Consider the following 27,072-nt stretch of genomic DNA (forward strand, 5'->3'; position numbering starts at 1 on the left):
GTGGGGGTTAAAACTGTGTGGGGGTTAAAACTAGTGGGGTTAAAACTGTGTGGGTTAAACTGTGTGGGTTAAACTGTGTGGGGTTAAAACGTGGGGTTAAACTTGTGTGGGATTAAAACTGAGTGGGGTTAAAACTGTGTGGGGGTTAAAACTGTGGGGGTTAAACTGTGTGGGATTAAAACGGTGGGGTTAAACTGTGTGGGGATTAAACTGTGTGGGGTTAAAACTGTGTGTGGGGTTAAACTTTGGGGGGTTAAAACTGTGTGTGGGGTTAAACTGTGGGGTTTAAAACTGTGTGGGGGGTTAAAACTGTGTGGGGTTAAAACTGTGTGTGGGATTAAAGAGTGGGTTAAAACTGTGTGTTAAACGTGGGGTTAAAACTGTGTGTGGGGTTTTGTGGGGGTTAAAACTGTGTGTGGGGGTTAAACTGTGTGGGGTTTAAAACTGTGGGGGGTTTAAACTGTGTGGGGGTTAAAACTGTGTGTGGGTTAAAACTGGTGGGGTTAAAACTGTGTGTGGGGGTTAAACTGTGTGGGGGTTAAAACTGTGTGTGGGGTTTAAACTGTGTGGGGTTCTTATGTGGGGTTAAACTGTGTGTGGGGTTAAAACTGTGTGGGGATTAGCTTTGTGTGTGGGGTTAAAACTGTGTGTGGGGAAACTGTGTGTGGGGTTAAACTGTGGGGTTAAAACTGTGTGGTTAAAACTGTGTGTTAAACGGTGGGGGTTAAAACTGTGTGGGGTTAAAACTGTGTGTGGGGGTTAAAACTGTGTGTGGGGTTAAACTGTGTGGGGGTTAAAACTGTGTGTGGGGTTAAAACTGGTGGGGTTAAAACTGTGTGGGGTTAAAACTGTGTGTGGGGGTTAAACTGTGGGGTTAAAACTGTGTGGGGTTAACTGGGGGTTAAAACTGTGGGGGTTAAAACTGGTGTGGGTTAAAGTGGTGGGGGTTAAAACTGTGTGGGGGGTTAAAACTGTGTGTGGGGTTAAAACTGTGTGTGGGGGTTAAACTGTGTGGGGGTTAAAAAACTGTGTGTGGGGGTTAAACTGTGTGGGGGTTAAACTGTGTGGGGGTTAAAACTGTGTGGTAAATGGGGGGTGGGGGGAAAAGTGAAACTGTGGGGGTTAAACTGTGTGGGGGTTAAACTGTGTGGGGTTAAACTGTGTGTGGGGGTTAAAACTGTGTGTGGGGGTTAAACTGTGTGTGGGGTTAAAACTGGGTTAAACTGTGTGTGGGTGGGTTACTGTGTGTGGGTTAAAACTGTGTGTGTTAAACTGTGGGGGTTAAAACTGTGTGTAACTGTGTGGGGGTTAAACTGTGGGGGTTAAAATGTGTGTTAAACTGTGTGGGGGGTTAAACTGTGTGGGGGTTAAAACTGTGTGGGGGTTAAACTGTGTTAAACTGTGTGTGGGGTTAAAACTGTGTGTGGGGGGTTAAACTGTGTGGGGGTTAAAACTGTGTGGGGTTAAAACTGTGTGTGGGGTTAAACTGTGTGGGGTTAAAACTGTGTGGGGGGTTAAACTGTGTGTGTGTGTTAAAACTGTGTGTGGGGGGTTAAAACTGTGTGTAACTGTGTGGGGTTAAAACTGTGTGGGGGGTTAAACTGTGTGGGGTTTAAACTGTGTGTGGGGTTAAAACTGTGTGGGGGTTAAAACTGTGTGTGGGGGTTAAACTGTGGGGGTTAAACTGTGTGGGGGTTAAAACTGTGGGGGTTAAACTGTGAAGATGTTAAACTGTGTGTGGGGGTTAAACCGTGTGTGGGGGGTTAAACTGTGTGGGGGTTAAAACTGTGTGGGGGTTAAACTGTGTGTGGGGGTTAAACTGTGTGGGGGTTAAACTGTGTGGGGGTTAAAACTGTGTGTGGGGTTAAACTACAGTTAAAACTGAGGTAAATTTGCATTGTTTGCCATTGCTAAATCTAGTTTAGCCCAGAGATTGAAGATTTCCACCATTAAGTTTACGTATAGCCTAAGATATATTAAGTTAGATATACAGTATAAACTTTTGTTTTTCAAAAAGAGAAACGTACAATAAGAGACACGTATTAGCAGCTTATTTACTCCTATGGTGTCGTTGCGAGAGCCATAATATTTCTCAATAATGATTAATTCTCTTTCAAGAAAAGTCTAAACTGGCTAGCTGCCTGGTTGTGGTGCAAGGTTTGTACACTACGTGCCTATTACACTTCAATCACATAACTGTTAACATGGCACCGATAAACTTTTATACTTACAACGACACTTATTCTATTCAAATAATAATAACTATTTTCTGTATTATTTTTTTTATATCGTGTTTGTAGCTCCCTGGAATACGAGCTTAAACACTTTAGTTGATGAAGTTCAGAAATACACGTCAACAACATCATTAAAATACTAAATGGTTATCTAAATATTTATTCCATTAAAAATCCTGGAGTAATTATTTATTTTAGAATATTATGATTGGGTATTTAACATTCTTATTGTTATAATATCAACTTTTTTGAGGTATCTTAGGTTTAGTTAAGAAATGCATTCCGAGTGAAAATACTGTGTGGTCTAGTAGCTCTTGTGATTATCTGTGATATTATCGATTTCTGGTTATTTTACTACGTTATCTCCACTCCTGACGACCATCACAATAAGGTAAATTATTCTAATTACTAAATCATTTATCTTTATCATCAAATTTGGCTTAAATAACCATAAATATTGAACTGAATCATCCATGTTTACTTCGTCTTGGTCGACTTGTTGCTCAAACCTCGATAAGGAAATTTTCTTTAAGCGTAGTAAGAAAGGGTAATGCCTCAGTACAGCACTACCACCACAAGTTGTTCTATTTCATAATTTTTTCCATACATGATCTTTGGTTGATAATAATATAAAGGTCACAACAATCCAAAGAACCTAATAGAACCTGACCGAACCAACCAAAGAAACCAACCCGTTACCTAACCTCACCTAACTCTCTAGCCGGGGAACAGACCCTCCATATTAAAAAGAAAGTACTTATTTTGATATCTGATACTAATGAAAGCAACTTTGTAAAATGGCATGGTGTACACTGGGACCAAGCGAGTCGTTTGTAACAGACGACACGTGGTGACTCGGCAGACTTTTCGGATGAGTATTTACAGTAAATAATTAATTTCTTCGCGTACAAAGCATGTAGAGACATCATTTTAGTGTCATATGATCAGTTTTTCATCGTGTTTTACCCCGCGATTTCCCTAACCCTTCATGCCCTGCCCACTATAGGTGATTTATGATCGTACAGAAAAACTATAAAAATAAACGGAATCGAGCAACTCCTTTTGGTGGTAGTGCTGTTATCATTATTTTAATTTATGTTAGCTATTACAAAGAACGAATGATTTTTCGTAAGTGGAGGGCCAACTGCTCTAAATCTGTTAAATTGGGAATCTTCGTTATAATTCCCATGACTTCTGTTAACTTTGGTCTAGAGTATAATACAAATCGAATAATTATTGATAAAAAGAGTATAATTAAGTAACGTGAAATGGAGATATACTTTGATATACTTATGTGATAATTATATTGATGTGAAAATTGAATAGAAACCACAAATTGGTGCTTACATATGTATTAACTAGCATTAAAAGGGGGAAATGTATGTTTGTAAGTCCTGTGTGTGTGTAAAGAAGACGTACAGCTTATTTCTTGGATTAAAAATTTGTGTCGGGGTAATTTTGTACACCTGCGCTTATCTGCTTGACTTAACCACTTCCTCACCTAGACGACCCTCCCTGCCTCACCTAGACCGACCCCCTGCCTCACCCAGACTACCCCCCTTCTCACCTAGACGACCCCCCCCTGCCTCACCTAGACTACCCCCTTCCTCACCTAGACCTCGACCCCCCTAACTCACCTGAACATGAGGAACCACCACTTGATGAGGCTTGAGGTCGGAGGTGACAGCCGTGGGCAGGAGGGGGGAGGTGGCGCACACAGCCATGGTAGACAAGTTGGTTACCACGCTAAACTCTTTCTTGGATTCGGACTTGTGGAACGCCTTCTTGATCTGTAAAAACAAAGGGGGTTTAGTTTTTAGTTTGTTTACAAGATGGGAGGATAACTTTATTTTGGCCCTGTAAACAAAATGTATAAACAATATGTATAAATACAATATATAAACCCAATTATATAAACAATGACAATGTGTATGTATAGAATATGTATAAGAGATGTATGTATACCTGATTATGTAAACAATGAGAATGTATATATACCAGATATGTATAATTGAAAACAAACATATGTATACAAGGGATTGTGTTGTACAGTATGCATGTGAGTGAGGCCATTTCTTTTATTCTACGATAGCTATTGTACCTCACTGCTATCGTCATGTAGGTAAACTCTCTCTTTGTCTCACTATTTGCTATTTCTTCCTTCCGCGTTTTAATTCCCTTTGTCACTCTTCACTTTTATCTCTCTCTCTCTCTCACCCTGTTTTCAAATCCTGGCTTGACCTTAATATTTCTCTCTCTATCTTGAATACTGCACCTCTCCTCCACCACCACCATCACCACCACCTCATCCTCCTCATTCACATCACACCACATCACCATCTACTTCTCCTCCACCACTCCACCACTCCACCACCACTCCACCACTCCACCACTCCATCATTACCTACCTTATGTTTGATCCAGGACTCCTTGTTGTCACCTTGGCCCAGCGTGTTGATGGAACTGGTGGAGTGAGACTTGAGATCGGGGTCACTGGTCCACCTGTCGCGGATGTGGCTGGAGCATGACTTCTGAACGCTCTCGATCGCCTGGAGACGTGGCGACCGGTGTAGAGCCTACTCATTGACACAGCCCACGCCCGAAGTCTCGAAGGTGGGGGGAGGCGCCTGTGTGTGTAGGAGGGAGGGAGAGAGAGAGAGAGAGAGGTCAGGGGGTGATGGGAGAGAGATTCAGGTCATCTATCATTATTGTATGGAGAGAGGGAGAGGTCAAGTGGTGGTCGTGAGACAGGTCAATTATTGCTTTTGTAGAGAGAGAGAGAGAGAGAGAGAGAGAGAGAGAGAGAGAGAGAGAGAGAGACCCTCTTCCTCAGTACCTTACCAGCAAAGAGTAGTATCTTCGCTATCTTGGTCCTCCCCTGCAGCGCCGCCTTCATGAGGGAGGAAACCCAGAGCATTACGAGCGTCCAGGTCTACACTCCTGTTGCACTTGTTGACGAGGTGTGAGACTACCTCCGTGTGACCTGAGGAGACAGGTGAGGTAAGGTTATGTGTGGTGAGGTGAGATGAGGTTAGGTTACAAAAGTTACTCATCGTGAAGTAGAATTGTTGAGTAATGACGTCATACGCCTGCTGAGTCACCTACAACAAGGCACTGTACTCGATCGCCTTCATTTCCTCATCTGTAAAGTTAGGCGCCTGACCACACCTTGAGTGGTTCCCCGGGCAAGACTCAGTGACGTTTAGAAGAGGAATTGAACACACACACATACACACACACACATAACTTAGCAGCGACCGTCAAGGCAAGAGTGTATGGGGTGGGTGGTGAGGGAGGTGGGTGATTGGTCACTGTAGCCGGTGGGTGGTGGGGTCTAGTTTTGGGGGGTGGGCCGCAGTGGGAAGTTGGTGGGTTGCAGTGGAGTGAGTGCATGGCAGTGGGTGAATCCTGATGGGTGGTGGGTCGCGGTGGGTGGTGGGTCATGGTGGACGGGGAATAGTATATCGCGGTGGGTGAGTCGTGGTGGGTTGTGGTGGGCGGTGATGTGTACCTGGCAGGGAATGGATTAATAATAGGCAGGTGTACCCAGGGATCCATATACGCGGCTAAGGCCCTCTGTGACGACCTGTGTGACGGAGGGGGGAGGGAGGGGAGGGAGGGGAGGAGGGAGGGAGAGAGGGAAGTGGAGATGAAGGGAGGAAGAGGGAGAAAAAGAGAGAGGGATGTAGAGAAGGAGAAGGGAGATTGGATGAAGAGAGAGGACAGGGATTGATGGTTGGAGGAAAAGAGGGAGGAGAGATAGAGAGAGAGGAGGCAATTTGTGAGGTTTTCTGAGTCATGTGATCTTTTGCTGGCATTTCCTCTCTCACTTTCTCACACTCACTAATTTTCTCACTCTCTCACTCAATGTCTCATCCTCTCTTTTTTTTTTCTCTCGTGACCTTCCGTGACCTGAGGTAACTTTCAGGTAGCGGGGATCAAATCATCTTGACCTTTGTAAGACAGACAGACAGGCAGACAGACAGACAGACAGACAGACAGACAGGTGAACTAGGGTGACCGGTGACAGCTCCAGAAGCCACAGTAGTACCACACATAACCTTACATACGTGTGGCTATAAATATATGACCTTCGTGTCACTTCCAGCACCTGATGACATAGTTAGGTCAGGGTCTGGGGAGGTCAGGGAAGTGGGCAGGTTAAGGTCAAGGGGAATAGGTCAAGGTTAGGGGAGGTCAATGATCAGGGGAGGAGGTCAGGGAATGAGGTCAAAGGTCAATGAGAGGTCAAGAGTCAGGGGTAGGTCAAGGTCAGTGGGTGGGTAGGCCAAGGGTCATGGGGAGGTGACTGGTCAGGGGGTGAGTAGGTTAAGGTCAGGAGGGTGGGTAGGTCAGGGTCAGGGGAATGGTAGGTCAGGGGTCAATGGGGGACACTGGCGGGTCAGGAGGGTGTAGGCTGGTTTAGGGGGGTTGTGTGTCAGGGTCATCACGGGGGAGGCCAAGGGTCAGGGGGGTGGTAGGTCAGGCCATGGGAGGTCAAGGGTCTGGAGAGTGGTGAGGTTAAGGCCAGGGGTCACGAGGTCAGCGCCCAGAGGGTGGGTTAAGATGAGGGGAGGGGGAAAAAGGGTCTGGGGGAAGAGGTCAAGGATCAGGGGTGAGTTAAGTGGTCAGAAGGAGGTCAAGGTCAGGGGTTGCAATTGCATTGGTTCCTGAGGCCTGTTGACCTAAAGCGGTGGGATGTGGCACAAGGCAGGTGTGGGGAAGGAGGTAAAAGGTGGCAGGGGGAGCGAGGTGTGTTGGTGGCAGGTGGGAAATACTATGAGAGGATTGGTTAATATAGTGTTGGCTCATTTGAAAGGACCTTGTCGGCTGAACCCAACCCAAACCCAACCCAACCCTCACCCAACCTCACCCAACCTCACCCAAATCTCACACCCCACCCAACCCCCAACCTACCCAACCCCAACCCAACCCTAACCTAACCTCTAACCTACTCCCCAACTCCCACCCCCCAACCCCCAACCCAACCCAGATACATACAGAAAGTCACAGGTTAGGTGGAGGGAGGGGTGACGGGTGGGGAGATGGGGAGGAGGGGGGAAGAGGGGGAAATGGGGGAGAAGGGAGGGATGGATTTGTGGGCGGTTGGGATCGAACTATATTCCTCAAGATGGTATGATATCGAAAATTGACCACTCGCCCACCACTCCCCACCCGATTATACATACACCGTAGGAGGGATTCGAACCCCTACCTCCATACCCCCCTCCCCCACCCCTACCATACCCCCTCCCCTCCCCTACCCCTACCTACCCCTCTTCCACCCCCTATACCTCTAAGGGCAAGCTGTACACCTTGACCTCTACTGGATTATTCATATGAGACGCAGAAGGTGAAGCAGAAGGAGGCGGAGAAGAAGGAGGAGAAGGAGGAGCAGTAGAAGGAGGAGGAGGAGAAAGAGGAGAAGGTGAGGTAGAAGGAGGAGAAGGTGAGGTAGAAGGAGGAAGAGAAGAAGGAAGAGAAGGAGAGGTAGAAGGAGGAGGAGAATGAAGAACAGAAGGAGGAGGAGCAGAAAGAGGTGAAGGAAAGATAGAAGGAGGAGGAGAAGGATTAGGTGGGTGAGAGATGAAGGTGCTTAGCGGGGATGAGGGATTGAACCCATGTTGTGTGTGTGTATACATTATCGAGTTTATTTACCAGCTTTACTACGGCCTACTTTCGTGTACTGTAGGAGATTGAGATGTAGCGCAGGCAGTCATACATACATACATCCATACATACATACATACATACATACATACATACATACATACATACAGTAGCCCCCTCACAACCACCACACCTACAGTAGCCCCCTCACAACCACCAACACCTACAGTAGCCCCCTCACAACCACCACACCTACAGTAGCCCCCTCACAACCACCAACACCTACAGTAGCCCCTTCACAACCACCACACCTACAGTAGCCCCCTCACAACCACCACAGTAGCTCCCTCCACAACCACCACACCTACAGTAGCCCCTCACAGCCACCACCTGCAGTAGCCCCTCACAGCCACCACACCTACAGTAGCCCCTCACAGCCACCCAGCACCTGCAGTGGCTCCTCACAGCCACCACACCTACAGCCCTTGCCTTCAACATTTAAAGACGATAATATGTGACGATATCCAGTAGTCTCGCCACCGCCAACATGAAGGGGAGGAGGAAGAGGAGAGAAGGAAGAAGGAGGAAGGAGGAAGGCTGATCCACCACAAGTTTTAACTAATAGAATTCTCGCTTTATCACTGCCTCTCGAATTGGGGAATATTCTTACACGTGGGGGAATATTCTTACACGTGGGGGGAATATTCTTACACATGGGGGGAATATTCTTACACGTGGGGGGAATATTCTTACACATGGGGGGAATATTCTTACACATGGGGGGAATATTCTTACACATGGGGGGAATATTCTTACGTGGGGGAATATTCTTGCACATGGGGAATATTCTTACACATGGGGAGATATTCTTACATGGGGAATATTCTTACACATGGGGAATATTCTTACACATGGGGATTATCCTAGCCACAGCACTCACCGGCCTGAGCAGCGTAGTGCAGGGGCGTGTTGCCATCAGTGTCCGGTTTGTTGATCTCCACACCAGACAGAGCTGTGAGGGTCTCCACTACCCTCTGGAAGGCGTTGGCGCACGAGTAGCTCAATGGTGTCTGTGGGAGAGAGAGAGAGAGAGTGATTAGCAGTGATGGAGAGAGATGGAGGGAGGGAGGGGGGTAGTTACTGTAGGAGAGAGAGAGAGAGAGGGAGAGGGGTGGGGTGAGGTGGGGAAGGAAAGTAGTGGTTTTGAATCGTATCATTAGTATTCATATAAGGTGTTAAGTTCCATTTTTTGCGGTTTTCCTTATGTACAGTATAGCTGGAAAGAAGTAAGTCTAACAGGGTGGGTTCCGATGTCTTCTGAAATTATACGTATAACTCGTGATGTCTCAGGAGGGTTGGTATGTGTGTCTTTAACCCACCGCCATTCAACACGGGGAGTGAGTTTGGTTTATAGGAACAACATAAACGAAGTATGAGGTGATAATATACCCCCTATCGCAATACCTATCGCCCGTGGTCTCGTGTTGGTTCACAGAGTTTGTTCAATGTGTGTCTTTTTGTTCATCTCGTTTGTGTGGTAAAATGTGTTTGTATCTGTCTGTCTGTCTGTCTGTCTGTCTGTCTGTCTGGGCAATTATACATCCTTCCTGTCTTCGCTATTCCAATAATTAATAAGAAAGATAAGAAAAAACGAACGGATAATAATACAAGAAACGACTGACACACACACACACACACACACACACACACACACACACACACACACACACACACACACACACACCATCTTTAATTCCCAAGAGTCATAATAGATCAATAAGACTTTTGTTGTTGTCTGGAGACCTTGTGTGTGTGTGTGTGTGTGTGTGTGTGTGTGTTTGTGTGTGTGTGTGTGTGTGTGTGTGTACCTTGTAATAACACTCATAACACTACCTTTGATACGGGTCATTAAACTATCACTGTGTGCAACATTGCAAGCCATCAAAGTAAGCTCACCTGTTATTGCAATAGGTCATAGGTGAAGGTTATGCCCGGGTCTTTGCAACATCCGCTGACAGTCTTCAATATTGCAAAGCGTCCGGACTCTTGCAATGTGATGTTTTTTTGTTTTTTTAATACTGAGATTGAAATTCCACAGTGCTGAAATATTGCCTTATTGCAAATTGATTTAATGTTGTGTTAATTTTGTCTCCTAACTGGTGCTAAGTGAATGTATCTAGTTAAGGTAGAGTCTCGGTGTTAATTTTGTCTCCTAACTGGTGCTAAGTGAATGTATCTAGTTAAGGTAAAGTCTCGGTGTATTTACGAACGTTTAAGAATCTGGCCTTATGCAAGAAAATGCAAAAGGGAAATCATTTATCTTTTAAGTCAGTTTCTCATTTCACTAACGCTTATTTAAAGTCAAATTGTTATTTCACTAAACTCTATCATGAACACAACGCCAGGAGACTCTGTGTGTGTGTGTGTGTGTGTGTGTGTGTGTGTGTGTGTGTGTGTGTGTGTGTGTGTGTGTGTGTGTGTGTGTGTGTGTGTGTGTGTGTGTGTGTGTGTGTGTGTGTGTGTGTGTGTGTGTGTGTGTGTGTGTGTGTGTGTGTGTGTGTGTGTGTGTGTGTGTGTGTGTGTGTGTGTGCCCTGAAAGATTGAGGAAGGTGATTAAGGGTAACCACAACACCTGTCAAATTTTCCAGGGGGCCAAATTCTTCATCTGGCCTACCTGTGCTTTTATCTGATTGGACGAGAACACCTGTGCTTTTATCTGATTGGACGAGAACACCTGTGCTTTTATCTGATTGGACGAGAACACCTGTATCTTGAAAAGGTCAGGTAAAGGCGGGTATTTGTGGGCATTTTTGTTGACGAATCATATAGCCGATGTGGATGTACGAGTATCTGATCAATATAATCCAGTTTTTATGTCGTAGATGAGGTGGATTAGTGAGATATGGCCTTGTGTTACCACTAGTATGTGGTAGTAGGTATAGGAGGGAAAACCTCTGAGGTCGAATACTCTCTCTCTCTCTCTCTCTCTCTCTCTCTCTCTCTCTCTCTCTCTCAACTCGTGGACTTTCAGGGCTTGATCTCTCCTCCCTGCCTCTCTTCCCGTTCCTCCTCTCACCCAGCGGGAAGAAGTTGTTTGTGTGGGAATGCCTTTGGCAGTTAGAGTAAATTGCCTCGAAAATGGGTCCTCAGAGGTAATGTTTAGGGTATTATCGGTGGCCATTTGTCAACCCCCTCCTGCCCTTGTCCTCCTCGCCATTGACCGAAAGTTGATGTGTGTGTGTGTGTGTGTGTGTGTGTGTGTGTGTGTGTGTGTGTGTGGCTGGACATCAGTTGGTGTTATTTCACTAATTTATTCTTCTTTTCAGGTAGCAGCTTCACGTTATCAACTCAGCGGGGAACAGAACACACCTCCCACAGGTAAGTCAACACACCTGTCTCTGTTATTATCATTGTTACCTTTAGCGTCCGTGGCCTCTAGCTAAACCGTGAACGACTGGTAACTGGATTCTCTTCCCTCCCCACAATTCCCACACTTTCCTCACAGTCTTGAAGATTATGGTTGGATATAAATATATTTCCTTCCTTCCTCCTTCTCACCCCCCCCACCCCCCTCCAGTCATGAAGTATATCTCTACCTTGACATAGGTGCCTCCCCCCATCAACCACTCCACCTCCACCCCTCCCCCCCACCCATCTTCAACCACCTCCACCCCTCACCCATCTTCAACCACCTCCACCCCCTCCACCCATCTCACCCATCACCACTCCCTCCACCCCTCACCCATCTTCAACCACCCCACCCATCTTCAACCACCTCCACCCCTCACCCATCTTCAACCACCTCCACCCCTCACCCATCTTCACCCCACCTCCACCCCTCCACCCATCTCCTCTCACCCATCTTCAACCACCTCCACCTCCACCCATCCAACCACCTCCACCCATCTCCACCACCTCCACCCCCTCACCCATCCACCCCTCACACCTCCCCCACCCCCCACCCAAGGTTACGTCACAGCTTCTAGTGATGACTTAGGATTTTGGAATAGTGGGAGAGGAAGTCAAACGTCGATAAAGAGCTTAGTCTGTATATTGTATTTTTCTCACATTTATATAACATCGGCTCGTAAATCGTATATCGTGTTTATGTTTAATCAAAGTTCGGGGTAACATTGTTTATATAGGTAACATTGTTTATATGCCTTTGTTTTAGTGAAGCACGACAGTATGTATGTATGTAGGTATGTATGTATGTATGTATGTATGTATGTATGTATATATGTCTCTGTCTGTTAATTCACACAGTTAATGGGAGGTGGTGGGGAGGTTCCGTTAAAGGGGATATTCCGTTAATGGGAGGTACAGGATTACTATAGACTCAACGTAAACCTATACTATCATATATAATTCTGGCACACTATATCAACTAGAGGTCATACTTGTATATAGAATTAATTAAGATACGCCATTGTTATAGGCAGGTGAAGATTAATTGCGTATAGTATGTGGTAGGGGTTGGAATTTACGAAACACATCACATAGTACGCATTTAGAGTACTTTCTCAGGGCGGAGAGTGAGAGAGAGAGAGAGAGAGTTGGATGGATGGATGGATGAATGAATGGAAGGATGGAAGGATAGATGGAGAAAAAAGGTAGATAGTTAGATGGAGGGAGAGAGAGATAAATAGATAGATAGATAGATAGAGAGCGAGACAGAGTGGATGGATGGATGGATGGATGGATGGATAGATGGAGAAAAAGGTAGAGAGACAGACAGACAGACAGACAAACATAAGAACACGAGAACATAAGAATGGAGGAAACTGCAGCGGGCCTATTGGCCCATACTGGACAGTCCCATTTACACCCAGCCCCTATTGCTCATATACCCATCCAACCTATGTTTGAAGCTATCCAGCGTGTCCGAGTTAATGATGATATTTGGTAACTTGTTCCAGTCGTCCACTCCTCTTTTCCCAAACCAATGTTTACCTATTTCGTGCCTAATTATAAATTTGTCAGACAGTTCAGTACACACATTTGCTCATGATTCAGGTAAGCGCCGACACCTGTACGGCCTGAGGCTGCAATAACAGTGATGACTGATGAAGTGTGACTCTCTCTCTTCACTAGTTCAATGTTTACGTTTAGCGAGGTGCACTATACGAGGCAGGAATCCGTCTACCAGGTGTGTGACGCCTCGCTTTTACGGTAATTAAACCTCTCCCGCCGGGCAGGTAGAGTACTAGTGTTTAATTAAGATCAGATAATGTGTTTATGATGAAGGAGATTAATTTGATGTTTAGTGCAATGTTTATAGTTATTTTGTGTTACGTGGAGATCATAATTATGTCCAGAATGAATTTGAGTTTTGTGAAAAGTTTTGGTTATTGGGAAGTGAGGGGAAGGGGGGGGGGTTAAGGAGGAGAGAAGGGGAAGGATTGAGAGGTAGAGGGAAAGGGAAGGGGGTGAGGGAAGGGAAAGGAGGGATGTGTGATTGTAAATTAAACTGTCATCATCTGTCATTAACTGTCACCTGTCTCACACACACACATACACCACTTTAAAAAATTCTGACTAGAAATTTATAAAACAACAATAAGAAAACAAAGAAACAACTAGACACGTGAGGTAAGACAGGTGGTGGAGGTGGAGAGGTCGAGGGTTTTGTCTTAAGGCAGGCACACTATCGACCTGCAGGCTGTGTCCTGTAACCATCCCCAAAAAATCTTACGACCAAATCTTTCCTCTTAAATGTCCCGGTCACTTGGGATTATAAAAGACCGTATTTAATCGTGTTTATAAAGTCTCAGTGTAAATGTGACGCCATCTTGGATATAAGAGAATGTATATAGTCATATCTTTAGTCTGAGGGCAAATCTGTCGCCGTCTTGGATATAAGAGAACGTATGTAATTGTTTGTAAAGTCTCAACGTACTTGTACCGCCATTTTGCTTGGTTTATGCAAGTTTTACGAGGTATGTTATAACGTATGGGCCTTTGGGAATTCCTTTTTGTGTCGTAGGTTAGGTTAGGTTAGGTAGATACATGGTTATATTATCATTTAAGGAGGATATTTAACTGAGAAGAGCTTTTGAGAACTTAAGTCATCGTACTTAAGGATTTCAGTCATTGTACTCAAGGTGGTTAAGTCATCGTACTGAAGAAATTAAAGTTATCGTACTCCAGAGATTAAGTCATCGTACTCCAGAGATTAAGTCATCGTACTTATGGGGGTTAAGTCATCGTCCTCAAGGGGTTAAGTCATCGTACTCTTGGAGGGTTTAAGTGAGTGAGGTAGACACGTTCTCACATGACCAGTTACGAGGAAACATTCTTAACTTGACGAACCTTTGAGAATCTTGAGTTATAGACGCGGCTTAGTGTGTCTACGGGGGTTCAAGGGTATCTAGTGACGTCAGTGAGAAGGAAGGGGAGGGGAGGAGGAGGTAGAGAGGGGAGGAAGGAATAGGAGGAGGATTGGAGGAGGAAAGGAGAGGAGGATGAGGAGGAAGGGATGAGAGAGCGCGCACCTGTGTCAGGAAGGTGCGTGTAAATAACTTAAAAGGGTCACAGCCTAACCTCGCTGACACCTGCTAGTGGGCGTGGAAAGGCGAGCAGAGACGACAAGAGGCGAACAGAGGTGAAGGGAGCCGACCACAGGCGAGCAGAGGCGAGGAGAGGCGATGAAAGGCGAGCAGAAGCGATTAGAGACTATGAAAGGTTTGCAGAAATAAGGAAAGCTGAGTAGAAACGATTAGAAGCGACCAGAGACGACCAGAGGCGATCAGAGGCAACCAAAGCCGACCAGAGCCGATCAGAGGCAACCAGAGACGACCAGAGGCGACCAAAGCCGACCAGAGCCGATCAGAGGCGACCAGAGACGACGAGAGGCGATCAGAGGCGGAGCAGAATGAACCAGACACAACCAGAGGGCAAGTTATGGGCAGTCGGGAAGCACCAGCGGGCGTTGACTGAGCCGTGGGGGGAACAGTGGAAGTCCTCACACACACAGACATATACACAGTACAGAGAATACAATAGCCACCTGTGCCCTGGGGGAGAGGGATGACAATAGAAGTGATTAGATACATGAAGGGAAGTGAAGGGAAGGGAAGTGAAGGGAAGGGGAGAAGATGGAGGGGGTGAAGGGAAGAGGTGGAAGAGGAGGTAAAGGGAGGAGATGGTGGGAAGAGGAAGGAAGAGGAGGAGGTGGAAGGAATAAGAGGAGATGGAGGGAAGGGGAGGAGGTGAAGGGAAAAATAAACAATACAAAATGAAAAATAAATTACGTTTTTGTCACACACACACACACACACACACACACACACACACACACACACACACAGGAGAAATAATTACAGGGTGAGTCAGTATAAACAACAGACATATACTTAACTCACTGAAATATTAAGACATTTTGGATCACCTGAAGTTATGGCCCACCAGTTTATTTCATCTGAAGATTAACCACTCTACCTTAACCTAATCTAACCTAAATTAACTTAAAACTAACCTAACTTAATCAAATTTATCACTAACCTAACCTAACCAAACCTAATCCCTTCAGGTAGCATTAGGTTAGTTAATTAAACTAGGGTGTCTAATCTTCAGGTAATCCAACATCTTTATAAACAAATAAAAAAAAATATGTAAATAATAATAATTTTTCGTTCGCCAAATTTGATTAAAGAATTCTGAGTTGTAATGTTGTTGAGGTTGTTGTTGTAACTGTACTTCAACAACTACTGTTCGGTCGTTAAGGGGGTAACAAGATTGGTAATTATACTCGTCCATCAACTAGTAATTATGAGATTATTTTGTTGTGTGATATAAATTTTTAGTTATTTTTTATTTTATTTTGGAATATTTTATCTATATATTCATTTGTAGTGTGATATAAGTTTAGTGCTTTTATATAATCAATTTTTTTTCTCTAAATATCAGACGGATTTAATATAACGTTTTAAATTAAATCCCAGAATGAATTTATACCATGAGAATTTTATCATTACAATTGAAAGATTTAATTTATTTTTTATGATTTTTTCTTCCAATAAATTTCCAAAAAACTATAAAAAAAAATATGAGGAAAATTTTAATACTTCCCAAAAATAAATTCACTGGGATTTTTTTGTATATAATATCAAAATTAATTAATATAAAAAAAATATGAGGAAAATTTTAATACTCCCCAAAAATAAATTCACTGGGATTTTTTTTGTATATAATATCAAAATTAATTAATATAAAAGCAAAATTAATTAGAAGTTAGATTAAATTTATTGTCTAGCCTGTGAGGTGTACACATATTACCAGACAATTCCCAGGAGGTGTGTTGGTATATGCAGATGAGGTGTTGAGGCGGAGGAGTGACATAGGCAGGTGTGAGTGACGAGCTGTGAGTGACGTTACCTGTAGGCCGATAGTGAATGATAAGGAGTGATAGTGAACCAATATTGTGATGGTGAAGAACACTCACAACCATAAAACAAGACAGACATAGCATTAATTACTCTCACCACAACAACACAGGAAAATAACAACAACAAAACTTAAAACAAAGAAAAAAAACCCCAAAAGATGTTTAATACTCACCATCCTCGCCTCAGGTAGATAATGAGAAGCCTTAAAGTGTCCAGGGAATTATGGACGTATATGTACAGAAGAATGATAGTTGAAGCTGGGGTTTGTATCACTCAGTAGAAGCTAAGGGAGGTGATATATGGTCAAGGGAGTTACTATATTGTTTGACTTTGATAATTTAAGATGTTGGAAAATGTGGCTTCCTCCTTCGTCGTGGTCAATGTGGGAGTTTTAGTGATACAATAATTAACCTGTAGAAGTGAGAGGAACTTAAGTGAGGAGAAGAGGTTAGGTTACTTACCCTGCCGGAGCGGTCGGCCTGGTTGACCTCTGTAGCTTCAAGGGCTCCAGTGGCTGTTAACTCCTTCAGGAGCCTCACCACCTGGTCCTCCTCCCCCACCCGACACACCACCAGGAGCGCCCCTTCACTACTGCCCTTCATTTTGTCGCCGCCGAGGGGGAACTTGAGGCCGCTGAGTAACGGCGGCAGGATCTTAGGCGGCTTCTTGTTGCCGCCGGTGGGAGTAGATGTGGAAGACCCGCGGGAGGTGGTCGAGGATGAGTTCGAGGAATTCCCGCTACTGACGGTCTTTTCACGCGTTGGTTTTGTGGGTTGTTCCTTATGGTGGTGTCCTCGAGGCTGTTGTTGTTGGTGTTGGGTGTTGCTCTGTGTTTGTTCTTTGGTCTGAGTTTTACCTTTGGTTTGTTCGGTGGGTTTGTGAGCGGCAGGTTTTGTTGCTGGGGTAGTTGTTGTGGTGGAGGCGTCCCTGGTGACCTCTGTGGTGCTGGGCTTGTGAGGACCTTGTTCTCTGTCTCCGCCGAGTGGATCCTTTAGTATGATCTTATCGAGGTTTGTTACGACCTCTGAGGACTTACTGGCAGGCACGAACGATGTGAGAGGGACGATGATCTTCCCAGCCGTCCCTCTGGTGTAGGGTTTGGCGGTGGAGTTGTAGGTGTTGGTGACGGTGGTGTTGTTGGTCTTGGCCTCGTTCTCGTGTGAGGTGTTGGTACCTGCAGGAGGAAGCTTCACCTCTGAGGAGATATCGATGTTCTCCTTGGTTGTGACGGGAGATTCTTTGGCTGTCGTGGAGTCCTTGCGGTTTTTGGTCAGGTATCCAGAGAAAGAATATGTCTGGAAGTTCTCTGTGTAGGCCTTGGCTGCCGCGCGAATCACATCCGTCCGAGTTTCACCTGCCGCGGCTGTACCTGTGTATGGGAGAGACGCAGGTTTCGTGGCACCATCAGGTGACCTCCCGGTGTTAGTGTGACCTTTATCAACAGTCCTGGATCGCTCGACATTGACTGACTCCTGTGAAAATGGACCCCTAACTTCCTGGCTCTTGGTCAAACTATTCTTACGGTCCTTCCCGGCACCTGTGAGCTCAGTGGACCGAGGAGAAGACGACGAGGTTATAGGCGGGATGAACCCCTTGGTGTCGCTGGTGGGTTGTGCTCGGCCGGGTATTGGTAGAGGAGATCGACTTCGACGCTGTTCGAGGATGGCCGCTGGCTCTCCGCTGCCTAGTGACCCAGCACGTATGAGTTGTTGGTAATGTTGGTCCCTGTAGTACTGTTCCTCCCCCGCCCGGTGTTTCTGTACAGGTATATCGATCCTTGGGGTCTTCTGCACCTGTTTCACCTTCACCTGTTGTTGTTGCTGCTGTTTCAAGGCCTCCTGTTTTTCTCCCTCACGTTGAAGCTGTTGAACCTGTTGCTGTCTTAGCCTCTGGTTTTCCTGACACTCTGCTGTTTCTCTCTTCTGTTGTGTCTTGATGGGGTGGACCAGTTTGCTATCATGGTCTTCTGCCTCCTGCTGTTTCTGCTGCTGTTGCTGGAACTTGATCTGCTGTAACTGGAGATCGTTGATTTTAGTCACGTCCTTCTGCTGTAAGTGCTGTGTTCCTCTCTGCTGTTGTTGTATCTCCTTTGGGTGTGGATGCTGTGTTCCCTTCACCTGTTGGGGGACGTGTACCGCCTCCCTGGGTTGGGGATAGTGGACACCCTTCTGCTGTGTATGCTGTGTTTGAGCGTCCTTCTGCTGCGGGTGCTGTGTCCGGGGGCCGTACAGCGGGTGAGGGGTGTTCTCTATCTTCCTCCTGCTGCCCTGCTGCTGGCTGTCCTCAGGGTGACGACTCAAAGTCCTTCCAGTGGGACCTGAAGCAGAGAAAGATTACATGGAGTTAAATTTCCTTTCAAGTTAGATTTGGTTAGGTTAGGTTAAGTGAGAATATTGTAAGTGAGTGAACACAATACACTCTCAAGAATACAAGAGAATACACAAATACTTACAACCTACAATACATAATAGATCATACTCCCTTGTATAAACACCCAAAGTATTTCACCTTACGCCATTCTTAAGGGAATATTTTCGGAAATTTTCTTGAATTTGATATTTTTTCCTCTTGGTAAGTCTAAAATAATTGTAGCCAGACTTAAGGTAATATCAAGAGTATTACCAGACCTGAGAGGTGACGGCGACCTCCAGCACCTACGAGTACAGGTAATATACCTTTGGGTAATATCAAGAGAATATCGAAAAAATTTCAATATTTGTCCAAGAGGAAGATTAATAATTTTCCTTTTAATTCCACAGTATAGGAATATTTTTTTTGTGTGGGGGGGGGGATATTATATTAGTCTTAGACGAGAATATTACACAGACAAAAATAAATATCCCATTGATCGAATATTCTTCTTGGACGAATATATTAACCTGATTATTTACCTCCCTCCCCCCCTATTGAACGAGAGTATTACATGTATTAAACGAGAATACTCAAGAGAATATTACCGCTCCTGCTAGGGGAACATATGGGCACGGGGGTGGGGGAAACTGCAGTGGGAGCGGGTAAACAAAGTAAAAGATTACAGGGAAATAGTCTTAGGAATGATGACAAAACTATATTAAACAGGGAGTTTAAAACTAAACGCGGTAAAGGGAGGACTCAGAACACGACTAACTTAAATGTCTACTACGCGAACAGTAGAAGTATGAGAAACAAAATGGATGATATTAGGGCCTTGGTATGTACCGAAAAAAATCGATATAATAGCATTCACTGAAACATGGATCAACCTAGACACACGTGAGTTACCAGTCGAATACCAAATTGCGGGTTACAAATTGTTCCATACCGATAGGCAGACCAGGAAAGGAGGCGGAGTAGGGGCGAGGGGCGACCTGATAGAGGTGTATAAGTGGAAGTCAGGGCTAAACAAAGGGGACATTACAAAGGTACTCAAACTATCCAACCAGGAGCGAACTCGTAACAATGGTTTTAAATTAGACAAATTTAGATTTAGGCGTGAAATAGGTAAACATTGGTTTGGAAATAGAGTAGTGGACGAATGGAACAAGTTACCAAACATCATCATTAACTTGAATACGCTGAATAGCTTCAAAAATAGGTTGGATGCTTATATGAGCAATAGGGGTTGGGTGTAAACGGGACTGCCCAGTATAGGCCAATAGGCCCGCTGCAGTTTCCTCCATTCTTATGTTCTTATGTTAAAGGTCAGAGGTGAAGATCGTGCCAGATGACCTCTCCTTAAAGTATTCACGAGGTCACAATGTTAGGTCAGGTGAGGTCGGTACCCTTCTGACCGTCATCGGGGGGTGATGGGGGAGGAGGGTGATGGGGAGGGGGGTGATGGGGGAGGAGGGGTGATGGGGAGGGGGGAGGGATGGGGAGGAGGATGGGGGGAGGTGATGTGGGGAGGAGGCATGGGGAGGTGTTCGTCTTTAAGATATTGCAAGGTCGCGTTTCAAAGCCTTCCAGCAGTGTGTGTGTGTGTGTGTGGTGCCAAAAGTCAGGTTAGTAAGCCATTTGCCGTTGTGGTGATCTCTCCTTTCTCCCATAAAGAGAAGACGCTAGAGGGGGCTTGATGGTTACAGATGGTGGCTGATGGTTGTTGTGATGGTAAGTGGTGTTGACGGTAGATGGTGGCAGGTGGTGGTAAGTGGTGGCAGGTGGTGGTAAGTGGTCACAGGTGGTGGTAGGTTGTGCTAAGTGGCAGGCAGCAGCATGTGGTGGTTGTAGGTGGTAATGGCATGTGGTGGCAGTAGGTGGTGGCAGGTGGTGGCAGGTGGTCACAGGTCTCATCAAAAACTCAGGGTACAAGGTGGGAGTCTCACACCCTGTTTCATACTTGATCCTACGTTGAGTGCATTCTGTCCTCCTCCAACACTACCTCCAACACTACCTTCAACACTACATCCAGCACTTCCTCCAACACTATTTCCAGCACTGCCGCCAACACTATCTCCAACACTCTCTCCAGCACTATCTCCAACACTACCTCCAACACTATCTCCAACACTGCCGCCAACACTACCCTCCAACACTCTCCAACACTACCTCCAACACTATCTCCAACACTGCCGCCAACACTATCCCCAGCACTTTCTCCAGCACTCTCTCCAACACTACCCTCCAACACTGCCGCCTACATTATCTCTAACACTACCCTCCAACACTCTCCAGCACTATCTCCAACACTACCCTCCAACACCGTCTCCAACATTTCCTCCAGCACTACCTCCAACACATCCTCCAACACTATGTCCAACACCTCCAACAATACCCCCAACAATACCTTCAAAAGTACCTCCAGCACTATCTCCAACACTACCTCCAACACTATTTTCAACACTATCTCCAACACTATCCCCAAAACTACCACCAACACAATCTCCAACACTTCCTCCAACACTATCTCCAACAGAGAGAGAGCCTTTTGTGTCTGTATATCCCACTAACTTCAGTGAACCTCTAAAATGAACCCTTTAAAATATGAACCTCTGAGCCCCTAAAATGAAACCTTTAAAATCTGAATCCCTGAGCCCCTAAAATGAACCCTTTAAAATATAAATCCCTGAGACCCTAAAATGAACCCTTTAAAATATGAACCTCTGAGCCCCTAAAATGAAACCTTTAAAATCTGAATCCCTGAGCCCCTAAAATGAACCCTTTAAAATATAAATCCCTGAGCCCCTAAAATGAACCCTTTAAAATATGAACCTATATATAATTATTTTAGTTTTATCTATTTCCATCTAATCTTTCGTTCCGGAGTTAGATATAGTTAATAGAAAAAAACACATTCTACTATTATATAACCTGTAGAGCAGAAGAAATTACTTAGTATACATTTAATACATTATACATAAACATATATACATAACATTAAACAAATATCGTAATAAAAAAAGAAAAGAATAAATATCAAATAAAACAGTAAAGCAAAAAAAATAAAAGTTAAAAAGCCCAAACATATTAAAATATTAATTAAAAAAAAAAAACATTGACTGGCACCAGCACAAACACAGGGGGGGGGGGGGGTAGTGGGAGTCTATAAAGCTGTGTGATAGAGAGATTTGGGCAGACCGGTAGTGGCAGGCGTATGGTTAACACCCTCCCTCCGCCTCCTCCTTCTCCCAGGTTTTACTCACTCAGCAATTCAATAAGGCGACCTGACCCACTTCTGGTGTACCGACGACCTGAGACTGAAAGGAGGAAGCGAAGGAGTAAAATGAGGAATTAGATAAGTTAACAGAGATGATGATAAAGAAGGGGAGGAGAGGATTGGTTTGGTTTACGAAGAGGGGAACTGGAGGAGAAGGTGGATAATAAAGATGTAAAATAAATAAGGATATTATTGTTATTAATTAAATAATAGGGTAATAATAATAATAACACTAATAATAAGATAAATAATACTAAGACACAGTGTAATAATGATAACTATTTACAGAAATCAAATAATAATAATAATAATAATAATAAACAGTAACAGTAGGATAAACAACAGCAACAACAACACTCGATCAACAAGAAAACAAACAAACATATTCTAAAGTTACAAAAAAAATATATTATTACACTCCATTTTTCCCTGTACAGAATAACGTGTGTGTGTGTAGTGATGCTAGGTGTGAAGTGTAGTGTTGGCAGGTGTGTAGTGTTGGCAGGTGTGTGTAGTGTTTTTAGGTATGTATATATGTATAGTGTTGGCAGGTGTATGTGTGTGTGAAGTGTAGTGTTGGCAGGTGTGTAGCGTTGGCAGATGTGTGTAGTGTTGGCAGGTGTGTGTAGTGTTGGCAGGTGTGTGTAGTGTTGGCAGGTAGAGTGAGTGTTGATTACCTGGGCGAGTCATAATGCAACTCCCACCCTGTAGTTCACCTGTGGAGTTAATTACTTTTATGAGACCTGATTATTAAACCTCTTTTGATGTTGACGGGCGCAGCTGGTGACTACTGTATAGGTAGAACCAGCTGTCTGTTGAACCAGCTGTCTGTTGAACCAGCTGTCTGTTGAACCAGCTGTCTGTTGAACCATCTGTGTGTAGGTTAACCATGACCGATTACACACACACACTCACACACACTCTCTCGCTTAAGGAAATTAAAACGAGTGCATGATTGAAATGTATTTGATCAAATATTATCGTCTCACTAGAGTTTTCCGTGCAATAAATCCACGATAGCATTTCATCCACAGGCAATAAGTCTACGGTACGATTCACACACGCTGGTCACACTGGCGAAAGGAACCATCGGCCCAGCTCGCACGGCTAGTTGGAGTGCAGGATGACTTCATTGTATGTGTCTATGGCAGTATTAACCGCTTTAGTGAGATATGTGGTATTGTTAAAGAAGACCAAGACGATACAAAAACGACTGTGGGTAGCAGTATCCATCACGGAAATTTGGTGTGTGTTTTAAGCTTCCAAGCGATGTTTGTTGAGAAAAGTGACGCAAATTCTCTTAGTCAATGAAATTCCCTTCGTGATGTATTATTCTTACTTTTTTCTTTTATTAAACTTTGACATTTTTGCTCGTGTTTTGTTATTGAAATATACTTTTTATATGTTTAGTACATTTTAACAATAATAAGAAAACATAAGAACGGTGTAAATTTTATTAATACAATAGATTGTGTATAGCAATTTTCATCCCACCGTACCGTGGATTTTCAGACGCTCCGTATCGTCCCACTTTCGACAAAAAATAAGTTGTCGCTGTAGAGGCAACTTGAGAGTTCGTTGAAAAATCGACGCTACGGTGGATTTATTCTGGGTAGAAACTCTAGCGTGACTGGAGCTTAACCAGTCAGTCACTAAGTATTTTTCACCAGTTAGTCAGGTGAGGTATAGTGCCAGGTTCAGGTGAGGTATAGTGCCAGGTTCAGGTGAGAGGTATAGTGCCGTCAGGTGGGATATAGTGCCAGGTTCAGGTGAGGTATAGTGCCAGGTTCAGGTGAGGTATAGTGCCAGGTTCAGGTGAGGTATAGTGTCAGGTTTAGGTGAGATATAGTGCCGGGTTCCCCCAGGTAAAGTATAGTGCCTGGTAGAGTGCCACTGCCATTCTGAAAATAATACTCTCTGAGGACACCACGCAGCTATCTTCTTCAATACCAGGCCGGGTGGTGGGTGGGTGGTGATGGGTGGTGATAAATGAGGGTGGTGGTGTGGGTGGTAGTGGTGGTGTGGGTGGTGGTGAGGGGTGGTGGGTGGTGAGTGGTGGGTCATGATGGGTGGTGATAAATGAGGGTGGTGTGGGGTGGTGGTGTGAGGGGAGGTGGTGGGGTGGTGGTGAGGGGTGGTGGGTGGTGAGTGGTGGGTCATGATGGTGGTGATAAATGAGGGTGGTGTGTGGGTGGTGGTGGTAAAGGTGGTGTGGGTGGTGGTGGTGAGGGTGGTGGGTGGTGGTGGTGGGTCATGATGGGTGTGGTGATAAATGAGGGTGGGTGTGGGTGGTGGTGGGGGTGGTGGTGTGGGTGGTGGTGGTGGTGAGGGGTGGTGGTGTGGGTGGTGGTGGTGTGGGTGGAGGTGGTGTGGTGTGGGTGGTGGTGAGGGTGGTGGTGTGGTGTGGTGGTGAGGGTGGTGAGGTGGTGGTGGTGGTGGTTGGTGTGGTGGTGTGGTGGTGAGGTGGTGTGGGTGTGGTGGTGAGGGTGGTGGTGGTGGTGGTGTGGTGGAAGTGGTGGTGGGAGGTGGTGTGGGTGGTGGTGGAGTGGTGGTGGTGTGGGTGTGGTGGTGGAGGGTGGTGGTGGTGGTGAGGGGTGGTGGGTGTGGGTGGAAGTGGTGGTGGGGTGGTGTGGGTGGTGGGTGAGGGTGGTGGTGGTGGTGGTGTGGGTGGAAGTGGTGGTGGGGGTGGTGGGGTGGTGTGGTGTGGAGTGGTGGTGGGGTGGTGTGGGTGGTGGTGGTGGAGGTTGTGGGGTGGTGGTGAGATTGGTGGGGGTGGTGGTGTGGGTGGAGTGGTGGTGGTGGTGGTGTGGGTGGTGGTGAGGGTGATGAGGGTGGTGGTGTGGGTGGTAATGGTGGTGAGGGTGGTGAGTGATGGGTGATGATGATGTTAGAGCAAAGAATAGGCGTGGCAAATGTGTTAGGGGAAGCAGAATGGGCGTGGCAGATATTACAGGGAAGTAGTGGTGGTGAGAGAGGAGGTGGGCGTGGCCAGTGTTGATCTAAGCCCTTGGCCCAAGCCTTAACAAACACCACCACTCACTTTACAGACACAAGCTCTCCTAACCCACTGAGTGACCGTAGCTCTTCCCATCTCAACTATCCGCACGTATCTCTATCCTAACCCATGGGTGGATAGTGTAAATGTTTTGGATAGTTGTAAATTTGAGGATAGGAGAGAGAGAGAGAGCACCCACGTGACCTTATCTATCCATGATCTATTTTATCACCCATCCCACACCCACACACACACCCACACCCACATCCATTATTAAACAAGGTAGACAAATGTGACAGAACAGGAAGTAACTGGGGCAAAAACCTGACAACCGTGTGTGTGTGTGTGTGTGTGTGTGTGTGTGTGTGTGTGTGTGTGTGTGTGTGTGTGTGTGTGTGTGTGTGTGTGTGTGTGTGTGTGTGTGTGTGTGTGTGTGTGACCCATTGGAGCACCTGATCTGACCTGGAATAAGGTCATACACATCAGTATCGTGAAGACCCCTAGAACGAGGTCACCCTACCGGAAGGTCAGGGTGCATGATGAGACGATGGGGTGAGCCAGAATAAGGTCATGAGGTCACGGTGAGGTGGGGGGGGTGGGAGAGGGGCAGGGCGGCTCTCAGTCAGAGACGACACGGGTTGCCTTGATCTACTGACGCTGTAAACAAAGGCACAGGTGGTGGAGGCGAGGAGCTGCGAGATGCACTATCTAAATTAACCTGCCACCTGTTTCCTGCTGTCACACCTGCTGTGGCATTTGTGACATCTGCTGCTGCCTCCCACACCTGTTGACACCTGTGCTCTCCCCACCACTGGCTGCACCCCCTCCCACCACCTGTGACACCTGCTGCCTGTCCTCTGTGACACCTGCTGCCTCCCTCCCCACCACCTGTGACACCTGCTGCACCTGCCCCTCCCACCACCTGTGACACCTGCACCTGCTCCCTCCCCACCACCTGCACCTGCTGCCCCCTGACACCTGCTGCACCTGCCCCACCTCTTGCCCTGTGACACTTGCTGCTACCCCTTGCCCACCTCTAACAGCAGCCCCTCCCACCTGCTACACCTGCCCCCCTGTTACACCTGCCCCTGTTACACCTGCCCCCACCTGTTAAACCTGCCCCCACTTGCTACACCTGCCTCCTCCCACTTGTGACACCTGCTGCACCTGCCCTCACCTGTTACACCTGCCCCGCCTGTTACACCTGCCCCCACTTGCTACACCTGCCTCCTCCCACCTGTGACACCTGCTGCACCTGTCCCCACCTGTTGCACCTGTGGCACCAACGTCGAACATCTCACTAAAACATTAAGTGATCAGTACTATCAAACATACCTTATTGATGTTGCATTATAACCCATTAATGACTACTATGTTACCCACTGCGTCAAAACTACTCTACCCTGATATTGATGTTATAATGTATTAATACACTTCAGTAATACAGTATGTTGTAGCGCAGTCATACATTAATACATCATCATTTTCGTATACTATAATGTATGTATTTTTCCTGAGACAAAGTTAATTAAAAAAGATAAATTTCTAGTCGATTTTTTTCTTTCACTTCTGAGGCCAATTGAAGATGTTAGAGCTCTTGTGGGCACGGCAGAGCCTCAGTGTAAGTCCGCCGTCTCCCTTTGTTCCAGTTAGATGCGTTCTTACGGGTCTAGTTAAGAGGAAAATTGTATTCAGGAATCTTTAAGGGAATTCCCGTTCAGTTCCTGCCCACCTGTGTGTGTGTGTGTGTGTGTGTGTGTGTGTGTGTGTGTGTGTGTGTGTGTGTGTGTGTGTGTGTGTGTGTGTGTGTGTGTGTTGCTCCAATTCTCAACAGATCTCCAGGTAAACAAAGATATAATTACCTATTATGTTCTCTTATCAACTATAAAACAATAAAATACAATTATCGTGAGTTTTGTTTATTTATCATTTATTGACTAAGATACAGGAATCAATGCGATACAATACACATTTATTTTTATTTATTTTGTTTGTTTTTATTGTGAGTTTTGGAAAAAAAGTGACGGGCAATATTTTTTTTCACGGCGCTTTAAAGATTCAGTCGTGACGAGATATACATAAATGTTGGATAAACTGATACATACATACATACATATACATACATTTACTACCTTGCTGTCATTCGAAATCGAGTATGATGAACATGCAGCTATGATAAAATGACGAGTTATTAAGGATGTCACCTTCGTTGGT

The 27,072-nt window shown here is 45.5% G+C and overlaps 1 protein-coding gene across 1 annotated transcript in view; it reads right to left on the bottom strand.

Annotated features, from left to right (window-relative positions):
- LOC121854291 (mucin-5AC-like) overlaps positions 1 to 27,072 on the bottom strand; it is an 86,599-nt gene that overhangs the window by 728 nt on the left and 58,799 nt on the right. Inside the window, exons 4-9 of the mRNA XM_042348865.1 lie at positions 16,693 to 18,548; positions 8,785 to 8,914; positions 5,076 to 5,217; positions 4,675 to 4,861; positions 3,872 to 4,024; positions 3,427 to 3,442 (exon numbers count right to left, since the gene is read on the bottom strand). Coding sequence (XP_042204799.1) covers positions 3,427 to 3,442; positions 3,872 to 4,024; positions 4,675 to 4,861; positions 5,076 to 5,217; positions 8,785 to 8,914; positions 16,693 to 18,548 — 2,484 coding nt within the window. The remainder of the gene's footprint in view (positions 1 to 3,426; positions 3,443 to 3,871; positions 4,025 to 4,674; positions 4,862 to 5,075; positions 5,218 to 8,784; positions 8,915 to 16,692; positions 18,549 to 27,072) is intronic.

The sequence above is a fragment of the Homarus americanus genome, unplaced genomic scaffold (genome assembly GCF_018991925.1).
Source record: "Homarus americanus isolate GMGI-L3 unplaced genomic scaffold, GMGI_Hamer_2.0 scaffold50564, whole genome shotgun sequence".
Taxonomy (NCBI): Eukaryota; Metazoa; Arthropoda; class Malacostraca; order Decapoda; family Nephropidae; genus Homarus; species Homarus americanus.